Source organism: Hyaloscypha bicolor (genome assembly GCF_002865645.1).
Source record: "Hyaloscypha bicolor E unplaced genomic scaffold K444scaffold_55, whole genome shotgun sequence".
NCBI lineage: Eukaryota > Fungi > Ascomycota > Leotiomycetes > Helotiales > Hyaloscyphaceae > Hyaloscypha > Hyaloscypha bicolor.
In genome coordinates this window covers 435,247-462,590 of record NW_020194557.1, presented here as the reverse complement: position 1 = coordinate 462,590, position 27,344 = coordinate 435,247, and the positions used below count along the sequence as shown (strand labels likewise).

The 27,344-nt window shown below is 44.3% G+C and overlaps 7 protein-coding genes across 7 annotated transcripts; 5 read left to right on the top strand and 2 right to left on the bottom strand.

The window, feature by feature from the left end:
* The first annotated feature begins 753 nt into the window (after window positions 1-753).
* K444DRAFT_651938 (uncharacterized protein) lies at window positions 754-1,872 on the top strand. The gene is made up of 2 exons (XM_024885749.1): window positions 754-1,349; window positions 1,405-1,872. The coding sequence occupies exons 1-2, from the start codon at window positions 875-877 to the stop codon at window positions 1,824-1,826; spliced, it is 897 nt and encodes a 298-aa protein (XP_024738903.1). The 5' UTR covers window positions 754-874; the 3' UTR covers window positions 1,827-1,872.
* A 5,389-nt stretch (window positions 1,873-7,261) lies between these two features.
* Window positions 7,262-8,406, top strand: K444DRAFT_360301 (uncharacterized protein). Its single transcript, XM_024872174.1, has one exon. The coding sequence runs from the start codon at window positions 7,343-7,345 to the stop codon at window positions 8,132-8,134; it is 792 nt and encodes a 263-aa protein (XP_024738902.1). The 5' UTR covers window positions 7,262-7,342; the 3' UTR covers window positions 8,135-8,406.
* Window positions 8,407-8,472: 66 nt separating this feature from the next.
* On the bottom strand, window positions 8,473-11,618 carry K444DRAFT_525700 (mitochondrial putative 2-oxoglutarate dehydrogenase; the record flags this gene model as incomplete). Its single annotated transcript, XM_024874468.1, has 2 exons — window positions 8,473-9,011; window positions 9,059-11,618. The coding sequence occupies 2 exons, from the start codon at window positions 11,616-11,618 to the stop codon at window positions 8,473-8,475; spliced, it is 3,099 nt and encodes a 1,032-aa protein (XP_024738901.1).
* Window positions 11,619-11,964: 346 nt separating this feature from the next.
* Window positions 11,965-13,932, top strand: K444DRAFT_525730 (uncharacterized protein; the record flags this gene model as incomplete). The annotated part of the gene is made up of 2 exons (XM_024874472.1): window positions 11,965-12,112; window positions 12,161-13,932. 2 exons carry the CDS (start codon window positions 11,965-11,967, stop codon window positions 13,930-13,932), a joined length of 1,920 nt encoding a protein of 639 aa, XP_024738900.1.
* A 254-nt stretch (window positions 13,933-14,186) lies between these two features.
* K444DRAFT_525522 (uncharacterized protein) lies at window positions 14,187-15,962 on the top strand (the record flags this gene model as incomplete). Its single annotated transcript, XM_024874453.1, has 2 exons — window positions 14,187-15,119; window positions 15,177-15,962. The coding sequence occupies 2 exons, from the start codon at window positions 14,187-14,189 to the stop codon at window positions 15,960-15,962; spliced, it is 1,719 nt and encodes a 572-aa protein (XP_024738899.1).
* Window positions 15,963-17,276: 1,314 nt separating this feature from the next.
* Window positions 17,277-20,424, top strand: K444DRAFT_662150 (uncharacterized protein; the record flags this gene model as incomplete). Its single annotated transcript, XM_024886664.1, has 6 exons — window positions 17,277-17,831; window positions 17,889-18,167; window positions 18,225-18,485; window positions 18,536-19,421; window positions 19,497-20,316; window positions 20,396-20,424. The coding sequence occupies exons 1-6, from the start codon at window positions 17,665-17,667 to the stop codon at window positions 20,422-20,424; spliced, it is 2,442 nt and encodes an 813-aa protein (XP_024738898.1). The 5' UTR covers window positions 17,277-17,664.
* A 3,428-nt stretch (window positions 20,425-23,852) lies between these two features.
* Window positions 23,853-24,667, bottom strand: K444DRAFT_628021 (uncharacterized protein; the record flags this gene model as incomplete). Its single annotated transcript, XM_024882875.1, has 2 exons — window positions 23,853-24,343; window positions 24,457-24,667. 2 exons carry the CDS (start codon window positions 24,665-24,667, stop codon window positions 23,853-23,855), a joined length of 702 nt encoding a protein of 233 aa, XP_024738897.1.
* Window positions 24,668-27,344: the final 2,677 nt, after the last annotated feature.

The following is a 27,344-nucleotide window of genomic DNA, read 5'->3' as shown; positions in this document are numbered from 1 at the left end:
AGTATGGTTTTGATATTGAATTTTGATCGAGAGCTCGAGAGCTGTTGCAGGGTACCTTGGTATGGACGCGCCATGACGTCGGTCAATTCAGGGGATGGGAGCCTGACACGTGACTATGTACAACCTCACTTCTCTCAAACTCCTTACTATTTTCATACTAACAATGGCCCCGATAGAGTGAATCGTAGAAGGTAAGTCTTTATTGTATACCACATCAATGTTCCAAGTTTTCTCGCGCATTGAGCTTAGCAAAAGGGGGAGTGGATCTTGACAAGCGTCGCCCAGCAACCGTCCGTTCTTTCGCACACCACAAACCCATCTCCTCACGTTTTGTAGTCGCTATTCCCACGTCTTTGTAACCAGTCCTTAAAGTTTTATTAGTTTCAGATCCCACGACTCAATAAAACCTTGATCTCATCTAAATCCGCCTTCTGTGTATTGAATATCTTGGGCAATGTACGGTTATTTGGACACGCGAGCATAATTTTATATAAACCCACCCCCTTTAATAAGATACCCACTGCGTGCAAATCCGATCCGAGCCAGTAGTTTATCACAGGAGTTTCGATGAGGGAGAGGAGGTTGGGGTGTTTCTACATCTCAGAGGCTTTGACGATGATACGGTATGCTAAGCCGCCTGCAAGTCGAGGGGGTCTTTTCTTCTGAGAAGAGCTTCATGCGTAAATGATTTCAACCCATCAGCTCCAATCATTCTTGTTTTAACGCCAACACTTGGATTGGCACGCTAAGCGAGCAGCCCGTACCAACGCTCTAAAATACCGCCAATCCACACCTCCGAGAACTCTACCTTTCATACGAACAATACTCTTCCAAACAATTCGGAGGTTTTTAAAACAACTGCGCATACCCTAAAATGCCCCATCACGAAACTGGGAATGGCCCTTACCTTTTGTCCAGTTCGCTCCCTTCGGCCGACAATATCACCTTCTTCGACACAACTTTCTTCACCAACGGTCACAAGTGCCTACCAACTCCAGCTGAGGTTCGGCATGCCGCGGGACCCCAAACAAAGATGGATCGACCTGTTCCGGTTTCGTTTCCTTCGATGAATCTTATTGTTAAATGTGGCCTCACAATAAGGATGACCGAGGGACAATGTTTATGGGCAATTCGCCGCCTATGCCCGAATGTGCCAGTTCCAGAAGTGTATGGCAGGCGTCAGGACGAAGGAGAAACCTTTATCTACATGCAGAAAATCGAAGCAGCTGCTTCAGAACAGGAGTGGCCGGGATTAGATGTTGAAGAAAAATATGAGATTTGCAGGCAACTGCATTGCATCCTCAACGAATTGCGCCAGCTTCAACAAGACTCCTCTATGCCATTTATTGGTGAGCATCATATCTTTTTATAGGCTACTATAGCGTCTAACGCCAGTTAATATAGGAAGTATCAACCAGCAGGCTGTAGAAGATATAATCTTCGATGGCGGCGGACTTGACCGCTATTTCTCAGACATCAGCTCGTTACACAATTGGTTCTCAGGTGTTACCACGCCTCAAATTAACACCTCAAACCCAGACCCATGGCGTCCCGGGCTGTTGGATGACGTTCCCATTGTATTCACTCACAGCGATTTACATCGTAGCAATATTTTGATGTCTTGGGATGAGAATGGTACGCCCAGGGTAGCGGCGATCGTTGACTGGCATCAATCTGGATGGTATCCTGCGCCGTGGGAATTCTACAAGACGAGGTTTACTTGCAAGGCCAGCGAGCGGTGGGAATTAGACTACATACTTGAGTTTTTGCAGTCCTATCAGGGTTATATTCCCTGGGATTATTTTGTGCTTAAGCGGGGCACTTAGCAAAGCAATAATAGTAGTAGTTTGGAATGTAACAGATTTGCAAGGCAATATATCTCGTAAAAAAATTCCTGAAATCCGTTCTGCAGCAGCAGCAGCCTCAGTGTGTTAAATGAATAGATTAGATTAGATTAATGACCATTAATCTAATCTATTCACGAAAAAAAAAGGCATTAAACATATTCTATTCACGTACTAATTAGATTAATCATGATTAATTTGATTAATCTAATTAATGTGCACGTGATCCTTACACGTGATGAAACTAGCCAGATCGGGTAAAGCTCCCGCCCACTCCTGCCTGCTCCCGCGCTAGCGCTACCTCGTCACCCAATTAGGCGGTAGTATTAGTTAGTAAGCGAGCAAAAGGTCAGGGGCAAATCAAGATTTTGAGGAGGGTAACTAGTTTATTATTATAGAAAATTGGTATTTAGCTACTATTATATAAGCCTCTGCCTTAGTTTAATTAGGACTGCTTAATGGGTACCTTACTTATTTAATAATTATTAAGTAAAAGGTAATTTACTGGAGTCACGTGACAGATCAGTTAGATTAATCATAATTAATCCGATTAATTATTCTAATCTAATCAAAAAAATCTGGATTACGTTAATTATATTCTTATCTAATCTAATTACGATTAATGTGATTGGGGAACTGATGAACAATGAAACTCAAAGAATGATACAAGGCATCATTAGCAGGATGCCGGATGTAGACATTCTTCGACTCTTCAAGTCTTCGAAAGAATCCTGAATGTCAAGAGAGACCACCTTTTGGCTCATCCTTTGTTGGATCCATCTTCCAAGTTATAGAATCCTCTCAAAGATCTTTTCACCATCCTGTTGCATTCCCGATTTCCTAACCCAACATCAAAGTCTGTTATGCCGCCGCGCATGTGAGTGCGTTAGATGGAGCACATACGAAATGGAGGAGATATATAAACGGAGGAAAAACATGAAATGGATGACGTGTATAACGTGGAATAGATGGAGGAGAGATATATTCTCCTCTGCGTGTTTGAGGGTTTCGGGAGTTGTTGACAAGGGGAAGGGCTTTGGAGGAGGGACCAGTACATGTATATCGAGTCATTCCATGGAATGCCTGAGCGGAAGAGATTTGGATATGCCCAGCGGTACTAGTGACATGCTTGCATTTGAATGAAAGTTCGAGTTTACAGCAAATCATCCAGTGTTTCCCATCACAGAGATTCTCGACAAATCAGATGTAGGGCTCCTATCGAATCGAATCGGATCGAATTTATATAAAAGTTCGATTCGATCGAATATTCGATAATTCGATCGAATATTCGATCTAATCGAACTCCCGTAACTAAAAATCACGTGTTAGGGCATAGAATAGGGGACTTATACCTAAAGTAGTAATAGAAGCGAATTTACTAAAAGAATTAGCTATATACTAAATCAAAACTCTCAATTTCCTAATTCTCTCTACTACCAAGACCACTAATTCAGGCCTAATTACGGCCCAACTAGTATATACAAGTACCCTGATTTGCCCCTAATTCGCCCCTATAATAAAGATATATATACTAATTAATAATAGAATGGCACTAACCCCCCTGAAATCCTCCCAATTACAGGAGACTATGTCTATACCTTAGTATTTTTGTCGAATTATAAGAGAAGAAGATAAAGATACAATTACTATTAATACCCCTCTATAACCCTCAAGAACCACGAATACCTCCCTAGATACTCCGAATATACCAACTACTCGCAAGCATAAGGTCGACTATACTAACCTCTATAACTTCGGGTTTCAGGGCCGTTCTCCACCCTTACCAAAGCCTCTAGCTAAGAGAGTACGTGTTTCTAATACAGGAGCCTCTCAAGAAGCCTCTCAAGCCACTATAATTCCTGAGGAAAGCGAGAATAAAGAAGATAATAAAGATATACTTGAGAAGAAGAAGTAGAAGCAAGCAAATGCCTCTGGCAAGCGTACTTGGTAGTAGAAATACTATATAAGTAAGATACTTACTACTAAGTATAATAAGGGCAAGGGAAAAATAAAGGAGAGGGGTTTTAACGAGAAATATACCTGTAATATCTATAAGAACTTTAATTAACTAGTATTAAAGCTCAAGGGATTAACTACCGCTTTATCTAATTATATTCAAGTCGACTATAAGCGCTCCGATTTCTCTGGATCTATGGCCTCTGGATCTATGGAAAGGGTATAATCTAGCCTTAATAAGTTTATAAAATCAAAGAAAGATATACCTGATTTTGAAGGTATAATAGTTAATTAGATTATTAATACTTATTAGCCATTTATAACCTCAGAAAAGCCAAAGTTTAAGCTCATGACTGCTCTACCGGATATACTAGACAGATTATTAGAGGAGATATAATTACTAAGTATATTCTTAGTAGAGTTAAGGTTTCTGAGAGTAATTTGGTGGCTCTATTAAATACTACTTATAATATAATTACTATATTATTTAATAATTAGACAAGCACAAATAACCTCTTAATATTCGCTATAAATGGGAAATAGGCAGGCCCAGATATAAAGATATATTAAGCTTATTTAGACTTTATTAAGATTAAGGGTACTTATTCCGGTAGAAACCTTACTTAAATCATCTATAAGAGAGGCAAAAAACTCGGTATACTTTACAAGATTATAAGCCTTACTAGAGATAATACTAAGAATAATAATACTTATACTCGGTATCTTTACAAAATAATAGGATATATATATAACGAATACCTTAATCCAATACCTGTTTATAATAAATCAATGAGATTTAAGAGGGAAGCGAGCAAGATTAACTATTTAGCTCATATAGATAACCTTATTATAAAGGCGATTTTGAAGTCCTTAGGCTTAAGTACTTATAAAGATACTATAGCATTTCTCGATCGAGTTAGTAATAATAGTTAGAATAAGGTCACTTTACTTATAGTATTAGGAAATATTACTATACTACATATTATAGTCCTTTGGATAAACCGCTCTCTATAGCGAATTCAAGAATAGCTTACTCAAGAAGGGGTTACTTCTATAATTCCATATAATATTAATACGAGATGGAATTATACTCTTATAATACTAGAGGTAGCTCTCTTAAATCAGGCAGCTTTAAAGGCATTTATTAAGAACTATCCAGAAATCGCATATCTCTCTTTTGAGAACGAGTAATAGAAAAGACTCAAGTAGATTAGAGACCTTCTAAAGCTATTTAAGGAGTATATGCTATTCGTTTCCCGGGAAGAGCCTATATTATACCGTCTTCCGAACCTATACCTTTAGCTTGAGAAGCTCCTGTAATTAATTATAAAGAAAGAAAGAGTATATGCTATATTCGATTCTTCTCTTCTTGAGGCTATTCAAAAAGAACTTAATAAGTTTAATTAGTACTATATAGAGATAAAGAAAAACAATATATACTGGATTACTTATTATCTTAATTCGAGAATTAAGGCTAAGTAGTTAATTAAAAATCACTCTAATTACGAAGTAATTCTTAATCGCATCAAGAGCTTCCTAAAGAAGGCCTATTTATCTGAAGAAGAACTATTAGTAAGATCTCGTAATCTAGTTCAGAAGACAAAGATAAGCTTGGAGCTAGAGTTCTTACAAGAGTATGGCTCTATAATTATAGCTAATAATAATATTAAGTAATACTTTAATACTCCAAGTATTAATTTCGTATTAAATAAGAAGGAGAATCAGACTAAGTAAATATTGAATTAGTAGAAGGTCTATAAGCAAGAATACCCCCTCATATTTCAGGTTATACGTAATTACCTTCCTATTCCGGGAGCAGAGGTTAAAGTTAAGCAATTATTTAATATCGCAAGAGAGATATTAGGGTTAAGATATACTTTAATATCTATAGAGACTTTGAGGGTATTAGTCTTATTAAAGGACTATATCCGTCGTAAAGTAGCTAGACAAGTTTAGGTGGCTATAAAAATCACGTATATACTATAGATTATATCTAAATAGCCTTAATATTAATACAAATAAATATTATTAAAAAAAGGTTCTAGTTTATATGTGAATTCCTGATTTTGAGGGAAAATCACGTGGAAAATTCGATCGAACCATCGAATATTCGATCGAATCCTGTAAAAAAATTCGATTCTAATCGAATCGAACTTTACGTAATCCGATTCGACCGAATTCGATCGAATTTCGATCGAATCGAACTAATTCGATAATTCGATAGGAGCCCTAATCAGATGCCGTGAGCAGTAAAGACCGAAATCCCAGCATTGCAGTCGCAGCCGTAGCACTTGCCAACTTTGCTCCACAAAAAGGCTTCTTTCCAATCTGCAATATTGCGAGTCAGTAGCACATCTCTGAACTATTTTCTGCTGTATTACATACCAAGCCTTAGCATAGTGGCATCGGTACAACTACTTAACCACCATCACCGTCTCCGCCGGCGTACACTGTGCCTTGCTTATCTTCGTCACCCATCGCGCTAAATGGCGTTTCTGGTGATGCTAAGCTCTAGTCTTTCAAAATGGTTGATGGGTTATATTTTGTGAATCTCTTGTGAGTCTGATATTGGATGAGAGAGAGCCGAACATATAATTGTGCGGCCTCAGGGGGGCTTCCGGAGCATTTCATAGAACTTGCTAGCACGCACCCCACCCCCAACTCAGTAAAGCCTTGTCTCTAATAGAAAATGTTAAGTGGACGGAGATTGCCTTTGCAGCTTCTAAACCCCCCACCCCATTTCTTTTCTTTACTGATACAATATTTTGAGCCATATTCGCTATTGGCGAATTTCGAGCAGTCCGTAATATGAGGGGAAATTTCGATAACTCTATTGGATTGGCGTTTAGCCTTAAAATCGGAAAACGGGGGGCCATTATTCGGTTGGCAATTATCTTTCATGTTTCATCGCTAGCTGCAACGAACTGTCTCGGGACAGTCGAATCGACAGTCGGACTGTCCCCGATAAGAATCGATAAGATCGATTCTGCCGCGTTTTCAAGCGCTATCGCCACTTGGTGGGGGTTTGTATGGTCGCACGATAAGCTTTGAAATTCCATAAAAAAACTCCAAGTCGAAACTGAAGATATATATAAGGAGCTAAGATAGCTTTACTAATATAATAATTATATATTCGATTAAAAACTACAATTTCACTAATCTTTATGTATTAAATCGAGGAGTATACTAGACTAATTATAATATTTTTATATAGAAAAGGCTAATTTAAAGGAGAAGTAAAGAGAAATTAAAGAAATGATAAGAAGAAAATAAAGCTATAATTTAGTTAGTAATTTTAGTAAAGCCCGAAAACTAATAATATACTTATTTCTTATTATAAGCTTTGAAAAGGTAATTTATATTTTATTATTTATATATTTACTAATTGCATTATATATTTTATTTTTGGCTTTTTCTTCTTCTTATTAATATCTTTCTATAATAAGCTAGCTATAATATTATTAATTAAATAACTAATTGCTTTATATATAAAAAGAATAGCTTAATTAATTGTATTACTCTGGTAAGAGACTTAAAATCCAATGACTTCTTTGAATTCGTTCCCTATATTCGGCAAGCTTCCTCAAGAAGTCCGGAACATGGTATTTAGAGCAGCAGCGGATAACGAAGACTCTAACATCGTCGAAGTAGAATTTATCCGCACCCCAACAATCCGACGCAAGGGGCACCCCAGAAATTCTAGGCGACCCAGAAGTATAGTCTGGATCTACAGCTGCACACCCTACCACGTCTCTCCTCTGCTCAACACATCCAAGGAGAGCCGAGCCGAATATCTCCTCCGACACCCCCACACCTTACAATTAAACCGCGGCACACCAGTAGTGCACTTCAACGCCGCCCGCGACACGATATACTTCGACGCTGAATCACTCTTCAACTTCTGGCATTATATAACGAGACATAGGGCACGGCCGACCAAAATCCTAACCCGGAACCTGAAAGGCTTCCAGGCGGTACAGGTTCTCGGCTCGTACTTCCCTGGCACGTCGACAGTGCACAACAACGGACTGGCCGACGTGCGAGTGCCTGTTGAGCGAGCATTGACTAATCTCCAGCGTATCCGATGCCTAGGAGCACGAGGGGTCCATCCTGGGGGCTGGGATCCCGCGACGATAATGCCGCCTAACCAGAGACCGCTGCCGCGGAGGTTGAGGAGGGCGCTGATTCAGCTTCTGGATGACTTTGAGAATGGTATGCAATTTCCTGGGCATCCGCAAAGGGCAAGAATTGTGGCGCAGAGGGATAGGATTGAGGATGCGAGGGATGATGTGGACGTTGATGTTGATGACTTCTTCGCGCCAGCGCTGGGGTAGTCGGCATTCCGGTGTCCCAGGGGTAGGTACTCTTGCCGCAGGTTCGTCTTCCAATAGGAATCTAGGGAATCTAATGTGGAGTATCGATTTGGTAAGTGTAGATATCATGTTCAGTAAGTTTCCATAATGGGTGGGGAAGTGTATGGCGGTACTAAAAAGCACTTGCTCGACACAACAAGAAATCTGGGACATTGGATGTACTACAACTTGAGAGACATTCGGAGGGGGGGACAAATTCATAGCTGCACTGTTACTCCCGCCAAACGATCAAGCAATTCTATACAATAATACAGTGCGCAAGCATTCCAACCAAGCTTTTCAACTTTACATTCCAACCCCTACTCTCCCTTGAGCTTATCCTGCGTGACAGAGAAAGCCGTCTCCAACAGCTCTCTTTCTTCTTTCGTATGGCTTGCTTTCAATCCAGTTGCAACACTTGCGCTCGGGTTTCGTCCCGCATACATCACGTGTTTTCGGTCATGGTGTTCGGTGTGGTTCAGGAGGGTTTCAATGCGAGGTTGAGTAAAGCTCCATGCTCCGGCATTCAGTGGCTCCTCTTGACACCAAACGATCGTCTTTGCGTTGGGATACATGTCGAGATTCTCCTTGAGCAACTGCCAGGGGAAGGGGTTGAGCTGCTCGATGCGAGTGATGGCTGTGTTCTTGTGACCCTCGTCGGCACGATGTTTGTGAAGAGCGGCGTAGACTTGACCAGTGCAGAGAATGACGCGATCGATTTCATTTGGTTCGGCGATGGTGTTGCCATGCTCAGGGTCGGGGATAATCCACTGGAATTGAGATTCGCCGGTGAACTCCTCAATACTCGATCGGGCAATGGGGTGACGGAGCAGAGACTTCGAGAAGAAAATAATGAGAGCTAGATACGTCAGCAAATAGCAATATAACCGAATGGCTTGTACTTACGTTTGCGGAACTGTCTGTTCATCTGTCTTCTCAAGATGTGAAATAAGTTTGCGGGTGTAGTCATGTAGGCAATCTGCATGTTGCAATCTTGGTGCTGGCGGTCGAGTTTCTCTGGGGCTGGGAAGATGCGGGGATCCTCGTTACAGAGCTGCAGGTATCTCTCCATACGCCCGGAAGAATGCTCAGGTCCTTGGCCATCATATCCATGAGGCAATGACATGACGAGACCCGATCTTTGCATCCATTTCACCTCACCGGAGGCAACGAATTGATCAATAATACATTGGGCGTTGTTGGCGAAGTCTCCGAATTGGGCCTCCCACATAACAAGCGCATTAGGTGATGACAGTGAGTATCCGTACTCGAATCCAAGAACACCAAACTCACTCAATGAGGAGTTGGAGATGACAAACTTTCCTTGGTCCTTGCTGATGTGCTGGAGAGGAGTATAAGTCTTCTCGGTCTCTTGGTCATGGAATACGGCATGTCTCTGTGAGAATGTACCACGCTCAACATCTTGTCCTGAAACACGAACGTGATGGCCTTCGCTGACGAGAGACCCAAAAGCGAGGGCCTCAGCAGTAGACCAATCAATGTTCTTTCCTTCGTGAACAGTCTTGACTCTGTTCGCAAGGATGCGCTTCAAATTTCGATGGACCTGAAAGCCTTCGGGGGCATTGCCAATGACTGTGCTGATGTGCTCCAAAGTATGCTCGGGCACTCCGGTCGGGTTGTGTGGCAGAACCTCGGTAGCAAGCTCCTTGGGCGACTTGAAGCCGTTCCATGCAGAAGTGGTCCATTCCTTAGAAGTGGGTTGGTATTCCTTGCTCTTTGCAAAGCTCTCTTCCAACATTCCCCACACCCACTTCTTGTGCTCTTCAATGTCCGCCTTGGTGAAGCTGCCATCCTTTAAGAGCTGGTTCACATAAATGTCAATTTGGGGTTCGTGTCCCTGGATTCGCTTGTACATCAACGGCTGGGTAAAAGATGGTTGATCAGTCTCGTTGTGGCCATGCTTTCGGTAGCACACAATATCAATGACAACATCCTTCTGGAATTCCGCACGCCAGTCAGAGGCCAACTGACAGACGTAGTTGACCGCTTCAACATCATCGGCGTTGACGTGGAAGACTGGTGCGTCGATTGATTTGGCGATATCGGTACAGTAAGCGGTCGACCGAGCAAATCGGGGATCAGTGGTGAAACCAATCTGGTTGTTCACAACCAAATGAATGGTGCCACCAGTGGAATATGCGGGCAACGAGTGGAAACCTAAGCACTCGTACACAACTCCTTGAGCTGCGAAAGCCGCGTCTCCATGGAGGAGAACGCCCATCGCAGTGTTGTGTGTCCTCTCGTCATTGTTGTAGTGCTGGATGGCTCTTGTCTTTCCCAGAACCACGGGATCCTCAGCTTCCAAGTGAGAAGGGTTGGCGACTAGAGACAGCTGCACACGCTTGCCAGAAGGAGTAGGACGTTCGAAGTTCATTCCCAGATGGTATTTAACATCACCAGATCCTTCATCCTCTGCCGCAGCAGTTCCTCCGAATTCGCTGAAGATGGATTCGTTGGGCTTTCGGACAACGTTGCTGAGGACGTTGAGACGACCACGATGCGGCATACCAATGACAATATCCTTCACTCCATAATCGACGCTCCGATCGATAAGTGCCTTCATTCCCGGAACGAGAGTTTCGCAACCTTCGAGACCAAAACGCTTGTCGTTGGGATATTTAGTTGCTAAGAAGCTTTCGAACGAAGAGCTCCAAATCAGACGGTCCAAAATTCGACGCTTCTCATCAATCGAGTATTTGAAGGGTTGTTCGATCTCAATTCGCTCACGCAGCCAATCGCATTGTTCTCTATCGGGGATGTGGATGTACTCGATTCCGTAGGAGCCGCAGTAGATTCTCTCGCAAGCCGCAATAATATCCCGCAGGGTCATCTTTTCCCGGCCTTCCCTCTTGAAGCGTGGCAGAATGCCAGGACCAAGTGTGTATTCGGTATCGAGATCCTTCTCGGTGAATTGGTAGTGTTCGAGACGTAATTCTTTGGGGTTGCTGTAGCCAAATTCCTCAGCCTCGCGTCTAATTCCTAGTGGGTCGATTTTTGCCTTGTGATGACCTCGAGCTTGGTAGGCACGGACGAGGAGTTGGACCTTCAAGTGATTCGTCACATCAGAGCCCTCCCCAGCTGCCATTCCTAGTCCTGGCATGAAGTTGGCAACGCCTCCGGTTGGAGACGGGACGAGAGTTGGTGGAGGAGTGAACGCCTGCGACATTGGCATATCACCACTTTCCATGTTCTTAAAGTACACCTGCCATGAGATGTGCACGCTCTTCGGATCCTCCTTCCACTGCATATACATCTCGTCAACGTAATTCGCTGTATTTCCAGATAGGAAGTTGTCATTTGGGTCGGGAGCAGAAGCAGCGGCTGTAGCATATCTCCGCTTCAAAGGCGAAGGCAGAGGGCGGAAGGAGAGACATGATTGAGCTGGGCGGACCGGGCGAAGCAATCGGCTGCTTTGTCGCAGCAGCGACGGCGCGAGACGAAGCATGGTATGGAGAATAGGAGTAAGGACGGTAGGTAGTAAGTTAAAATAAATCCAACTGGCCACGCAGTTGCGGGACAAATTGGGGTGGATTGCGGGAGAGAAGGAAGGAAAGACGCGGAACAAGACTTCGGGAAGAAGGCCAGATGACGGCCGTTGACTGAGGTTTAGCACAAAAAATTGACGCCAATCAGAAATGCCTCAAACTCAAACGGCTTCCGGGATCACGTGGGTGGCTTTTCTAGCATGGATTATGTCAGCAACTCCAGGCATAGTTCGAATCTAGGGATCTTTGATCTTGCTCAGAGCATCAACCACGCGTCCATTCAGATGCAAGCCTCAAAGACTAAGGATGGCACCGTCTATCAAGGGCCTGGCGGCTTACAAGAAGAAGGATGGCATGCTGAGCATTTCGAAGGACCAGCGATCCATCGTCTGGCTGCCTCTTGGTGCTCGGGATGCTGACAAGAGTGTGTCCATTGCTGTGGTAAATATTACCAGTAGGTCGAATCTGCGTTTGCCATTCGAATGAAGCTGATGCACCTCAGATCTGCAGCAGACCCCAGAATCAGCTGCGAAGGTGATGCTGAAGATCTTCGAAAAGTCACCTGATGCGGCTGAACCAGTCACCCACGTCTTCAATTTCAACTCTCCTTCGAATCCTCGTGGGGAAGCAAATGCGATCAAAGATGTCTTGACCAACCTGATCAGTGCTATCAAGGCCAATGATGCCAGTGTTCCGAAGCCGAACGGTGCAGGGCCGGCGTCTGCAGCAATGGCGATTGCCAGTGCCGTGACCTCCAAACCGGCGTCAGGAGCTGGGAGGTGGTATGATGATGCTCAGTTAAAAATTGACATCGAACTGCAACAGTCCCTCATGAAGAAGGATCCTACTTTGCATCGAACTTACATGGAGTCAAGACGCACGAAGCCGGATACCATTTCTGATTCGCAATTCAACTCACAGTTCTGGTCGACGAGGACTAACATACTGCGAGCTCATGCCGTCGAGACACATCAAAAAAGGGGGGCGTACAATGTCTTGTCTGCTGTGAAGCCCCGGACCGTGGATGGAGAGCTCAAGCTGAATATCAGCGCTGAGCAAGTATCTTTGATCTTCAACCAGCATCCGCTTGTGAAGCGGGTTTATGATGAAAACGTGCCTAAGGTCAACGAGTCTGAGTTCTGGTCTAGATTTTTCCTCAGTCGACTCTTCAAGAAGCTGAAAGGTGAACGGATTGTCGAAACCGACTCCACCGATCCGACTTTCGATAGATACCTGGACACAAAAAGCGATGATGGCCTCAGTCAAAGGTTACTCTCCACACATATACCTCATATCATTGATCTGGAGGGCAATGAAGAAAATGAGGGCGGAAACAAAACTGGTAATAGAAAGGACTTTACCATGAGGCCAGGATCAGCAGCCAAAGTGCCCATCATACGAACAATCAATAATCTGAGTGAGAAGCTGATGGCCCACGTTCCTCCGTCTGACGTTGATCCTGCAGACCCCATTGGAATGGATGAAGATACTTTCAACTCTCTTGCGCTCAGAGATTTGCAGGGCGACCCGGAGGAGAATCGGATCATGCTCAACATCAAGGAACAAAGTCGATTTTTCTCCAATGAGAAGTCAGAGATGTCTGCGGAGGCCGCGATGTACGCAAAACAGGTACCTTCCGAGGTCCTTTTTGAACTGCAGGCGGACGTCGATCCCACCATCATGGAGAACGATACAAGTGGGAATTTAGATTTACGTGCCGCGATTGGCGTTTTAGAAGATAGTGACAGTGAAGACGAAGAAGAGAAAATGCCGCATGTGGGGAGCAAAGCCAGTCTTGCAGATGCCCAGAAGCAGGTTTTAGAGGGCGTGAAAGCGCGCCGGACCGAGATGAAGGGCTCGAGTACGGAGTCTTCATTGTCGGGCCTTTCGCAGAAAATGTTTGACCGACTTACATTGACTCACGCTACTACGACCGAGTTTCTCCATCATTTTTGGCTCGTTTTCCTCTCTGGAGACCCAGATCGTGCGGGTGAGCTTGCGAGGATGGTTGAGACTTTGGACCGAGCGATGGACCGGATCAATGCTGTTGCTGCGGACGCGGAGAAGGAGAGGGAGGAGGCTCTTCGCAAAGAGAAACAGCGTATTAGGGCGAAATATGACCAATATGGAATTAAGGAGCCATGGAATCCGAACTCTATTGGAGGCGGAGAGAAGGTCGTAAGAGAGATGATGGAACCGACGATCAGAACTCTGCAAAAGGCAACAAAGGAGTACAAGAAGGCGTTGGCTGCTGAGGGATTGGATGTTTCATGAAGAGGTAATCTGTTTATTTTTGATTTTCATAGCGATGGCGTTGGTCGGAAAGGGAAAGAACGATGGTGGTGTTAGAACGAGAGTACCACCCCGCAATGGGCGAAGGTAAATTCGCGACTTCTTCTCTACTTCCGTACTCCAATCCAAAAGCATCGTCACATCATTTATGTCTTCCTTATCATTGCATTGACCAAAGTCCGGCATCTCTTGATCTCTGATTTCCTCCGCACAACTCCAATCTTATGGATGATATCATGTCTACAAACCCAGCAGCACGGCCGGGGGACTCGGGGACTACTTCCCTCAGAACGCCATTGAGGGCCATTTCCCCACCGACGCAAAAGCAAGTTCGGCGGAGGAGCTCGTTCATACTTCGCGGTGACTCGTCGGAAGATTACCCAAGTCCGCACGAGTCGATATTTGAAGCCTATTTCGTCTCGGCCGCGAACAGTGAGGAAAGCAACCATAAAATCGAATTGGTTTCCATCGCACAACACAATCCGGGTGCGGAGAACGAGCCTGCAGGGACCGCTGAAAACAGCAGACAGCTAACAGGACCAGCTGGTACACTCCCAATCGCCGACGTCGAGTTCCGATATGGCCGGGGCACCGTTCTCGAGACAATCGCGGAGCAGAAGAGCTCAAACACTATGAGGACGCTTGCGCGGGCGAAGTCGGCGGATGGCTTCCCAAAGATTCCTTTCCTCAATCATTGCGACAGTTTTGAGGTGGCAAAGAGTCCACGTCGAAAGCAATCCTTCAGTGTCGATGATCTCGCCTTGATTCAACGAAATTACCACGAAGCATGCGCCATGATCGAGCGTGAAACACGCAAGCCGTTGCCAGTACACGAAATATATGCTCAACCAAAAAACCCGATCCATGCTCCAGTATACCGCCCTCCGACTCCTCCGGGGATGCCGTCTTGGACTGCTGCACAGAATCTTCCACGACAGACTGGAGGCTCAAATAACACACCTGGTGTTCAAAATCGCCTTCAGAGATTCTTGAATCTTCCCGCCTCTGGAATCACCTTCTCATCTCGCGTTCCAACAAGAACCGTGTCTACTCCGCTTCCGAGTCGGGTCGCACCACGGTTCCGACCTCCACGAAGTGCATACGGACCTATTAATCGACACCCCTTCGTCACCGCTCCCGTTGCCAAGGCCAACCAAATGCCTCCATCGGTGCCTCCAACTACTTCAAGTTCTAGCGGAATCCAGATAGGAACAAGATTGCCAAAGCCCACTGGCAAACGCAAGCTAGGAAAACGGGTACGATTCACGCCGTCTGCCACAGCCAGAGATTCGGAGATGGCCTCACTTCAAACAGCAATAATGACCACCAGTTCTTCAGCTATGCATCCACTAGCTCCAGTACAAGTCTCCCCGGATATTGCTCATAGTCTCCCAACACCACGCTGTCCACATCGTAAAGGTCGGCGGGAGGTAGTTAAAATGCTCAGAAACAGCCTTAACCGCGACAATACGGTTCCGCCCAGCAATGAATACCTGACCCTCAGCGATCAATCGCCCCCTCGTTCAAGCTCGACTTTATTTCCTCAAACTTCAACGCCTATCTTGTCACCGACATATCCACTCTCTCTCCCTTCTTCGAGACAGGCTTCCCTCAACACAGCAGATACTCCTTTTTCTGATTCCCAACCCAGCCGCACAACATCCTTCTCCTCCACGGCACACCTGCTTGCCAGAATTGGCAGGTCATCATCTCCTACGCCGAGTTCATTAAACCCGACCAGCCCCGGCAGCACAGCTTCAACGAAAGAAACTTGGTGCTGGAAATGTAGTGTAGAGAAGGGCATCAAAAAAATTGATCATTGCTGGATGCAGAGTGCCAGCTGCATGTGTACCGTTTGCTTCGGTGTCGATGTCGATGACGATATGAGTCTTCACCATAGTGCTGGTGCAGCTCACGCCAGCCGCCACCTAGTGCCGGGTGGGCTGCCTGGACAGGAAATTGTTGGGCCGAGGAGAGTGGTTTTGGAGCATACACCTGTTGTTATGCCCTGATTGAATATGGATCCTCGTACGACAAATTACAACGAGAATGCAAGTTTGAGAATCAGTATTGGGCTAATGATTTGCGATTGTTTTGGACTAGTATTGAATAGAAAGTTTTGTGTTTTCAGTCGCTGACCGCGTACTCATAGAGCAGATTGGCCCCCACCCAAAATGTCTTCCCCAACAACTGGGTCCCGTCCACTGTTCAACCATCCTACGCTTATGCTCATGCCTAATGCACTCTGCCTGCCCACTACAGGGTATGGGTCATGGGTGTGATTTTTCCCATTGCAGAACGAGGCTTTTGTAGCTGGCAAATCGTGCAACCCTGTGGCCAGTATTTCGCTGTTATAAGGAATCGCCCTTTCCCGTTCAAAATTGCTCGCATCTTTTCGCCATGCTCCTGCACTGCCCTTATGCTAAATTGTTGATGTCTTAAATTGCGAGGCCACGAATGGTGCCAGTGTGGGTTGCACAACCGAAGAAAATGAGTTGTGATGGCTTAGCCAGCATTCTGCCACCACAAAGCTGTTACGCAGTAGTGTGCAGGCGATGCACAGATCACTAATCTATCAACTGGCTCGCCAACAGAATTCTTTAAATACTGTTCTCACAACACTTTCATTGGTTGGCTCCATGTTGAAGAGGTCCTCATTGGACAATATGCTTTTGTTCCTCAGTCCCGGCATTGTTTGACTGCCTGGCCATGCCTTTTCAAGCTTAGGGGTTTGGCTTACATGGGTTTTCTCATGGGAATCGTGCAAATATTCGTCTACCTTGATTTGCGTGTCAGTTCCGAAAACGTACTTGAACACCACCACTCGATGTTCGAAGGCCAATGTTCGGCTAGAGGTAGGAAGCATGCTCATTGGCGAGTCAACTTTTGCTTGCATACGTCTCTGCTCTTATCAGCGAGCGCTTTTGCCAGTCCCCGGCATTCCAATTACAGCTACCTAGTTCCAGAATCAGCAGCCACCGGTCCATTGCCTTCAGGATCCCTCGAAAAGCGCCCAGGGGGTCACGATGATGGACGCGTCGAAGATGAACAAGAAAACCGTAGGTCTCTGGAGCAGGCCGTTCATCAGGATCAGAGACAGGGAGTCATGGCCCGATCTAATCAAGCTCATTGGCCAGTCTCCTTTTGTGATCGAGTTTGTCTGCTCTCTCAGGCTGCCCATCAGCGCCACCCTCGCCTCTGACACAAATGAACGGCCTTGATTTTGTCGTGCGCTCACCCCCCAAGTGGCAAGGGCGCAGAATGGTACATGGGGGTCACCACACCCACCGTGATTGTCGGATGGTCTCTGAGGAGAACCTTCCAGCCCAGAACGAGACTTGACTATCCCGCTACTCCCGAGACTCCGGCTCGCCCACAGCCCTAAGATTATTCCAAGGAATTCCAGGCACTCCGCATTAACTAGCCGAGACTAACTTTGAAATCGCTTGTGGTTGGGCATTCTCCTTGCGCACAAATGGCTTCCAAATCCCTCAGATCATCTTTCCACCCTCTCAAAACATCACTCAACTCTTAGTCCTCTTAAACAATGGCCTCGTCGCTCCCTGTTCGCATTGCCACAAACCTTTCGACATTTATTTAGGATGTTTCCCAACGAAAAATTTCAGGGGCAAATGAGTCAAGATCACAGCCTTGCGGCTGCCTAGTAATCCCCAAACCTAGAATCCTTCTTATCATTCAGCACCCGTGAATGCCATGGAGCCATCAAACACTACACCTTCCCGGGAGGAGCTTTACAAAGTGCGATTTGCAGAAAGATGGGAACTCTTGAAACCGGTGCTTGAACGCCTCTATTTCGACGAGAAACTCAAGCTCCCAGAAATAATATCTCTGATGAAATCCACATACAACTTCGACGCCAAGTAAGCATTCGGCTATGTTCCTTGAAGAGTGTATGCTAACCCTAATTGCCTATCTAGTGAAGCCCAATTCAAGTACCAATTCAACAAAAAGTGGGGTTGGAAGAAGAGTATTCCCTCCTCAACGAAAGAAGCTATCTTAGAGATCGCTCGGACAAGAGCTGCCGCGGGCAAATTAACTCTCGTGAAATTCAAGAACAAAGAAATAGATTTAAAGAAGATTCGGAGACATGCCAAGCAAACCGTGAGACAAGATTTATCCTCCAAAGATGCCCTCGAGGACAGCGCAGAGAAAGGAGACCTTGACTTGAGCCATGAAGTTCCACTAGAGATTAGAATGTAAGATACTCATCTCCAATATTGCTTAGCCCGCTGCTCACTCCAACTTCTGTGTAGCTTTCTTCTATGGAATAGGATTTTTGAGTTCGAGGGCCTTCCTATTCTTAGCCCTATTGATATTGTTCCCTCTCCTGCCTGCGCCGTTGACCCAATCGATCTCACGGTTGCTACTCCTCCAGCGGAATCTTATATCCCACAATTTGACGCTTTGTATCTGCACTCCTCAGTGATGGAAAAGAAGTTGACCAGTCGAGCTCATCTTTTTATCCAAGGTAGATATGACGAGCTCATACACGACATTGTGAAAAATGAGATGAAGTAAGTGTTCGCCGTATAGTAAAGCTCTGAAAGGAACTAACACAACCCAGGATACTGTCGACATGGTTATACCATTATTGGCAATTTGCATTCCATACAGCAAAGTTTTGGGGAAATGGTCCACGAAATTGGACCGCTGAGAATCCCAAGTTGAGACAAATTCTCGAAATTGACACATTGTCGTTCTCAGACCTGCCTCTCGCCTTAAGAGCAAGGACAGAACTCGCCCCAGGATCTGGACAAGCCGTACAAGGTCCGACAAAATTCTGCAACTGGAGTATTCATATCTCAGACAAAGACTGGAAGAACTGGAAGAACTGGAAGAACTGGAAGAACTGGGATCCAAGAGACGACTTGAACAACTTGGAGTCAACAATGAAGGAGTGGCCAGAGAATTGGAAGAACCCAGCGGTTGAAAAGCGGCTTCAGAATGCGCTCAATTCCAACAACTTCAGCAATATTAAAAGTGAAGACTTACCAATGGCACTTCACCAATTGGCCAAGACAGTCAACAAGTCAACAAATCAATTCCTCCAAATGTCGTTAAGCTTCAGTATCATGGCTGGTAACTACATTCTGATCGAAGAATTATTGGGAAAGGCTGAAGCGGCAGAGGTGGATTTGTCTGAGTTATTTCCATACCATCTTGCCACAAGCTATTTAGATGGGTCAGTCCAATGTTGTCGGATTTTTGGTTTGCTATGCAGAAGACTTGGAGGTGGAAAGTTTTCCCTTACCCGATGCTACACAAACCATCTGGGGCATTCTGTGCTCGACAATCTTATGATTGCTATTTTGAAAGGCCATACATCGATTACCCCGGGCATTGCCAACAATGGCTGGAGAAACCAAAGCCGTTTCGATGGAGATGAAATCGATATCTGTGGCAGATGGGCTCCTGACTCAAATGAGCTCGCTACAGTCCTAGGTAGCGGAGTTGGCGGCATTCCCTTGGAATGGAAGCATAAGTTTTGTCACACTTCGGCCCAGGCCATTTTGCATTGCATTTAGGCTGCTGAATTCCACGGTGCTGATTTGAATACGTCGAGTGGACTCTACCTAAAGTTTTGTTTCTCCTGCGGTTCGAAACTGCAACTCCAGCCATTGCATACGCTCATATTCACTGCATTCCAGCTTGCGCAATTTGGACGCACCGGCGAGGATCTGTTCGGCATTATTGCTTGCTTGCTCTGTTTGCTACAACTTGGGGTTGACCCTTCCCGGAAATCAACGATATCCACAACAATTCTGTTGGACCAGGCGCAAGACAAAACTTGTTGCCATTCAGAGATGACCCCTCTCCAGCTAGCAGATTCGTTGGGCTTGATGTTCTCTGATACTTGGCCCACCAAACTGCAGGTGGGATGGAAGATTATTTGCCATCTTCTTGGTCTCGGGGAGGCGGAGCGGGACAAATGGGAGCTACGACATCCGAGTTCAGCATCAGGTGTTGCAGCTCAAGATCTTGAAGCGTCGGTGGAAATTGGGGATGCCACTGGATCTGCACCCTCAAATGGCTATCAGATTGGCTGTGACGATTGTATCTGGGATGAAGGCTTCTTTGGCAATAACAAGTATCTTGGCCACATCTGGGCTGCTGTCCAAACCGAGCTTCTGACACACCGGCGCCGCCAAGACGGAGATCATTGGATGTCGGAGAACTTTGACATGGATGCTTTGTTGGGCAGCTTGCAGCTCGGCAGTGAGCTAGCCATTGGATTTGTGAACAGAGGGGTAATGAAGAAATACTGCTCCTGTGGAAGCTTCACGGAGATTCCATGGCCAAACTTGAGTCTTGGGAAACAGGTCACCGCGAGTATTCTCGAATCGAGTAAGTATTTTGACGCTGGTGTTAGGGAAGGGGCTCTATCATAATTTCATTCATTATCCCTGAATATACGATGCCATAGCCTTCCCCGCAATTGACGAACGGGCGTGAACAGAACCACTTAATACTGCAATTTTGTCTCCAAATGCAAAAATTATTCTTATCATCTATCAGAACCGGTTGAACTTGAGAGATAAACCCAAACCCAGAGACCGTAAATTCAACACTACTAGACCCTGAGTTGATAACTTGGAGTGATAATGTTCCATTAGTGTTTTTGAAACACTGACACCGAGACATCCAGCTAAAGTTAATTTGATTATTAAAGCTCTAGGACGCACGAACTGTGCAAATTGCGTAAAAGCCCGAGCCTCTTCGATCCTGAAACGGACGTAGACATTCATCAAGCAATTGTTGCGCTTGAGCTGGAAACAGCTGGTTCCGCACCGATCCAATATAAGAAAGCACTCAGATTGCTCGTAGTGACACCACTTTGGATGTGCTAAGCCTATGTCAGGCCGCTAGCAGTGCCGCTAGATAAGGACGACATTACCCAAGCACTATTACTAAGGTCGCCCCATTCCGTCTACCACGCGGGCAGAAACGAAAAAGAGAAGGCGCCCTAGAAGCTCCGAGATATTCATAGGAGGTCAAGCCACCTAGCTTATTGATTGCCCCCGTAGACTTTATCCTCCGTAATACACTTTGAGAGAGGCTCTATCCTTTAAATTCGTAGCAATTAATTAGCATCGAGGTATATCCTGTACTGTCTAAGGTCTTTCGTAACGTAGTAATAACCTAGGTAGCTTGGGCACTGTCGGAACGTATGCTATTATAGGAGAAGCTTGTATTAGCCTCATTGAGAAAACTATCGTTGGAATAAGTAACACTAGAGCTATTGTGTATTAAACTAATTTATAACGTAGGCAAAGCACTAAGTACATTCATAGAAATTGTCTACTTTGGGTTCCCTAGGAACTTTGTTTGGGCTCCTTGAGTATCATTGTCAAAACTTGACAAAAATAAGAAAACAGAGGTTAAATCAAGTGTAATTAGCTAAAAAGCGAGAAGTCAAAATTCGTAACGATATGGTAAATCTTGCTTAAGATGATCGGGCCTGCTCAGGTGAGCTGCTCAGGGTTCTCAGAGTGCTTAGGTTACTCAAGCGAGTTGGCTGAGTCGAGGGTGATTAGCGCCTGAGCTGGCTGAGCAAGAGCGGCAAGTTTACTAACCCCATGCGACGCACATGAAAGAGAAAATTGATTCATAATACTTGTATTTTTCCATAGTAGGGATTAGCTTCTTGCCTATGCTCGGCCTTAAGATATAATAAATACTTATTTTACTAAAGGAACACTTCTCCTCTCTTCTATCGCCCTTCTTCCTAGCATATGCTCGATCTTTATTACTAAGAAGCACATAAGTAAGTTAGACACACCTTGCTTCACTGTCGCTGTCGTTGTTACCTCTAGGCTCTAGTATATGCTCGGCATATGTAACTCATGCACTCAGCATATACTAATCCCAACCCGTAGGGCCCCCCACCCCCTAACTCCTTGGAGCTAACCCGAACCCTAACTCCTAACCCTAAGCCTCCCCGCAAGCTCGGGACCAATCCTAACCTTCCTAGCTCATGCATATGCAGAGCATATGCTAAACTATAGTAGGGATAGCTTGAATAAGCGAGGACATGTTGAGCATATGCTGAGCTATAGTAGGGATCAGCTAAATAAACGAGCATATGCAGAGTATAATGGCAGTCTCTGGTTCGGTGAAAGAAGCTTGGAATGCTCTGGTAAGGAAAGAAAGTAATTCTGAATTGGCTTGATCCCATGAAATGGCGCAACTGATCCAATCTTCCAGTTATCGTTCATTATAACGAAGATTGCAGTGTCACCGACAATGAGGTAACCTGTCACGATAAGGTGATATTGCAGTGGTGGTAAAGAGCTTGAATTGAGCTGAAGGCTGTGTGCCGGGCTAAAAGCACTAGCTACACGCTAAGTCACGTGCAGTGGCACCACGTGACTGGTGCCACGTAACATAACCCCATGGGGAACCAGAGTAGGAGTTGTACCATCGAGTCGCGTTACCATTCAGGGGTTCTGCAAGATTCTTTGCTAAGCCCGGTCAACTCGCAGCGGGCCTGTATAAAGATGGGAAAATAGTGCTTATTATGACATTTCGTCGTGTTGTAGCTCCGTAGCGGGAAATGTTAATATAGACGGGAATTGGCTCTTCCTCGAGGTTTTGCAGGAAGTCGTGAATGTGTATTCGGAGTTCCTCAGCGGTTTCGAAGTGCATGTCCTTGATTGAATTCAAGGAACAGTTTTCTTTAGCCAGGAAACATCCTTCAATGAAGACACCAAATATTTTATGGTGTCAGTGAGCGTCTCAGCATCGTAGAACGCGTTGTACCATCATCCTGGTTACTGACACCATCAACGGCCAACCTGGAGACGCGTTCAGAAACATCTGGGCGTAAGTCTATCCTAGAGTTGTGCCATCTGGGTAATGTCAATTGGGATAATGAACCGGAAGGAAAACTTACAGCTGCCTCCCCAGTAGTAAGATTACATTTCTTCTTAGCCAATCGAATCGATAATAAAATTCATGTCGGCAGCTGTTTGAGGAGTATTTATATAAGCCCCGTGTTGTCCCATAATATCATAGCACACTGTAGCCCTATTTTCTGCGTCAGTATACATTTTGCCCGCCCCAACGTGATATCCCCGTCGTTGTTTGGTTCCTTCGTTGCTCTTTGCGTTTCACTGACGAAGCAGCTGGCCCGAGGGATGGAGCCATTGATCCCACGAGGATCGAAGCTGAGAAAGTGGAAGTTTTCTCCTATAATCTTATTCAAGTCCTCTCCTGCTCTCCAGAGGTAGTTTATCCCACTTTGACAATGATTTTGAATTGAGAAGTACATATTCACGTTAATTGGCTTAACCCCAAAAGAAATACTCTACATGAGCACTGAATGTAACGTTGCCAATGAGTGAGTGTGCAATGAACAGTATGCAAGTGGTGTGTTTAAAACATACGAAGCAAAAGAAATTGAGAATCAAGCCTGACTGGAACTTGTGCTTTCTTTCAAAACCAAGCGGAAGGGAACCAAGATCACACATGCAAATTGTGCTATTCCACCACGTTCTGAAATTTCACTACACCTTCTCCAACCCCGCCTCATATTCAAACCTCTTCTCCCTGGCCCTCGCTCCTTCTTTACCCCTTAATCACCGCCCCTGATCTTTGTCCCTATCACCAAGCCCATACCCCAAACTCCACTCCCACATCTCCTTCGCCTCACCCGTCAGCACCACCTCATCCGGCCATCTGTTCCCTTTAGAATCCATGCTGTTCTTTGCCTCCGTATTTATCACAATAATTTCGGCCCCCGCATTCCGGCAACCGCCCATCCCTCCACCCCTTTCTACTATGGACCTTTCAAGACTATGTCTCTGTGAGGTTGAGGTTTGCGATCTTAAGGTTGATTGAGAAGGAAATTGTTCTGCTGGTTCTGAACTAACTGAAGGTGCTCAAGAAACTGGAATACGCGGACGTCGTCTGTGCCGTATCAAGAAGAGGATGCTGAGAATGAGGAGTAGGAGAAGGAAGATAGTGAGGCCCAATATAGAGCCGACTTTTGCCTTGAAACTGAGGTTTTGCAAATAGGCGTGAGAGGGTGCAGACTGGATTTCTGGAAAAACGGAGCTCAGTGCGAGGCTAGAAAGTTGAGAAGGTGAAAGTGTAGGGGCGGTGGTGGAGTTGAGAATTGATGGTGAAGGAGCAGATAGCGAAATTTGCAGGTGAGACGATGCTGCGTATATTGGCGCCAAAAGTGGTGATGCTGGCTGTGGAGTTGAAATAGCCGCCTGAGAATTCGTACTCGTAATTGCTGACAGTAGAAAAGAAGTAGGTAGTTCCGTTGTACCGGGTATGGAAGAACATTTCGAGGCTGGGGGTTGACCAGGATCCATGATATTAGATATGCCAAATCTGGAGTTCGTTTCAGCGAACGCCCCTACTCCTATAATATGTTCTCAGATACTTGCCTTTTGCATATGCTGATGATCTTGTTCACATTTTCTGTAGAGTTCCTTGTCAATGTCGAACAGCGGTATATGAAAGACGCCAACGTACGATCGTGTCCCGCAGCAACGCCAAACTTTCTCCCACAATTCAGATCGCAACAGTATAGCGACGAGAAAGTGGTGTGGGTAGGATGTGCTGAGATTATCCTACAGACTTGGTCGAAATCTCCGTCGCTGGGGGGAATCATGTTTCCGAATGATTGCAGACAGGTAGTGAGACATGGAGGGGGAGAGCATTCGGGTTCATCATCGGTGTCCATTGTGGGAGTCAATTATCCTCTTTTCTTTCTGTATTGACTTAGAATTGAAATTTCAGTATTGTTGGATCACTGTTTCCTGCCTCCGTATTATACGGTGCCGTAGTTGTAAAGCCACGTTCCGAATATTGACGATGATTGAACTTATAATTCTTGCGAAGAATAATAAAAGGAAATTAAATATAACGCAGCAAGCTCATTGAGCTTTCTGAAAATATTCAAAGATAGATGTATGTGAAATGGTGATAAAATGGAGCAAGATACAGTCCCACGAGGTAGGGCGTCCATGTCTATCAAGTTTGCTCTAGCCAAACTTTGAGCTCACCGTCCGAGCTAAAACCGTCGATAATCCCTACGCAAATTATGCACCTCACCGTCCTACGAGATCCCAAAAATTTGGCGAACCAATGGAAGAACGGCGGGTCTGCAGCTCGCCGCATTTCCAGACGGGTCTCGTGTTCGAAATCCAGTCCTACCCATTGCGTCTGCAGGAAGCCATTTCTTCACCGTGGTCGTCCCGATGGAGAGGTTAAGGCCAGTCTTGAAGAGAGGGGTGATTGTTGATGGGATGAGATGGATTTTGGATAAGAGGGAGGGTTGCACGAAAACGAGGCGAGGTGTCTGGGATGGGGGGGTTCTTATATGAGGAGAGAGGGCGAGGAGTTTCCGGAACGACGATCGAATTGTAAAGATCTCGGTAATCCGGGTAATGACAATATAGAGCTTGAGGTGTTTTAAATTATGAGAAAAATTTCAGGAGATTGTTCTCAGATTGAGTGATGGTTGACCGCTTGGACTGGGTTGTTTGTCTAAAGAACGCCACATCCGTCGGATGATCATTCACAGTCCAAATTGACGTATCGGGTTTGTACATTTGTACAAATGAATTGTTGATGCGAGCGTCGACCTGCTTCGGGTGCATTGTGTGCTTATTTGTCTCTGCATGGCAGACTAGGAATCGATGAGATCACACGGTTGATCCAGGCGATTGGGGGGGTCTCAAGTCTCATTATCACTTGATCACATGACACGGTCGCACTGCGATCTCAGTTATAGGCGTAGAGAATGATTTAGGGGGGGGGGGGGGGGGTTGAACGCCAGTTGCGGAAATATGATCGAGAAAAGACGTGGTAAATAATTTACAGTATCTTGGAGGAAGAAGGCAAAAACGTGGTCCGCTAAACCGGGTCGACGACTCGCTCAAGAGAGAGGGTACGTCTTGGATATCTCGCCCAAGACTAACTTTGAAGCTCCATTCAGTAATAATTGAATAACCCAGCTCAAATTCTCATGAAATCTGAGGTAAGGATTTGAGTTCGGTATGTGTAAAGTAATCAAGTCCGTAACTCCATTCGCTGCATGCCGACCCCTCCAACCCCAGTGAGTACTGAGGCCCACAGCTAGCTAGCGGACAAATCCGAGAAGCGAAAAGTGATTTTCTGATTTTCTGATTTTCCCCTCCTCCCCAAGGCAGAATTCCTAATTAGGGGTATAGCACCCATACGTGACTTTCGGCTTAGATAACGCAATAATAGTAAGGCTACTTGCTTGTCTAATTAATAAAGTGAGAGCCTATACTACCGCGTGAAATCGTACCAAAATTAGACCGGATAGTATAATATAAAATTAAGTATTTATTATAAATTACTATAGTCAGATAACTATAGGCTATAAGCCCTTCTAGGATAATACTATTAATAGGATCTAATAACTTTCTTAATATTCCCGAGATTAGAAATAAGAAAATTAAACTATTAAAATAACTAAAAAGCCGGCTAATTACTTTTTTTTAGTAATTAATTAATAAAATTATATAGAAATAATATTACTCGAGTTTTTTAGTATTTATATTACTAAAAAGTATATTATAATAGTAAAGCATACCCTGAACTTAACTTTCATTAAAATAATACTATAACTTTTAATAAATTTATTACTAAATAGGCTTATATAAATATTAATTAAGAAGAAATTATAAATAAATTAAAAGATTTATATAGAATCTTAGTTAATTTATATATGGTCTAATAGTAATTATAAGAATAGAATATCTAAATATATATTTAAATAATAGATATATCTTTTTTTTATATATAAATTATAATCCTATATTATCTAGGAGATATAAATAAGGAAATACTTAAGGATTTTGAGAATTATAGTTATATAGCTTTAATTATTAGAGTTATTTATATATATAAGAAGCTTAGTCTTATTTACTATATAACTATAATAAATAGGCAAGTAATAGACAAGTAATTATTTATAATACTATAGAGTAAGCTAAATAATAGACAGGTTATAGGTTATAGATAGTAGTATTTATATATATATTTCCGTTAATAAGATTTACTAGTAACCTGGTTAGTCTTTTTATATTTTATTATTTTATTCTAGCTTAGAAAGTTAGGGCCTTATTTACTAATATATTTTATTATTTATAGGAAGAGCTTATATATAATATAATAATTCCTGGATCTCGAGATAATTATATTATAAATATAATAGATATAGTTTAAGAAAAGAAAATATATTATACCTGGGCCGGACTAGATTTAGTTAATTAATAAATATAATAAGCTATTACTATTTGGGATTAAGATATATACTTATATTAATACTTATTTATATAATATTATTTAGGTATATATTAGAATCTCTAATTAGATTACTTATTTAG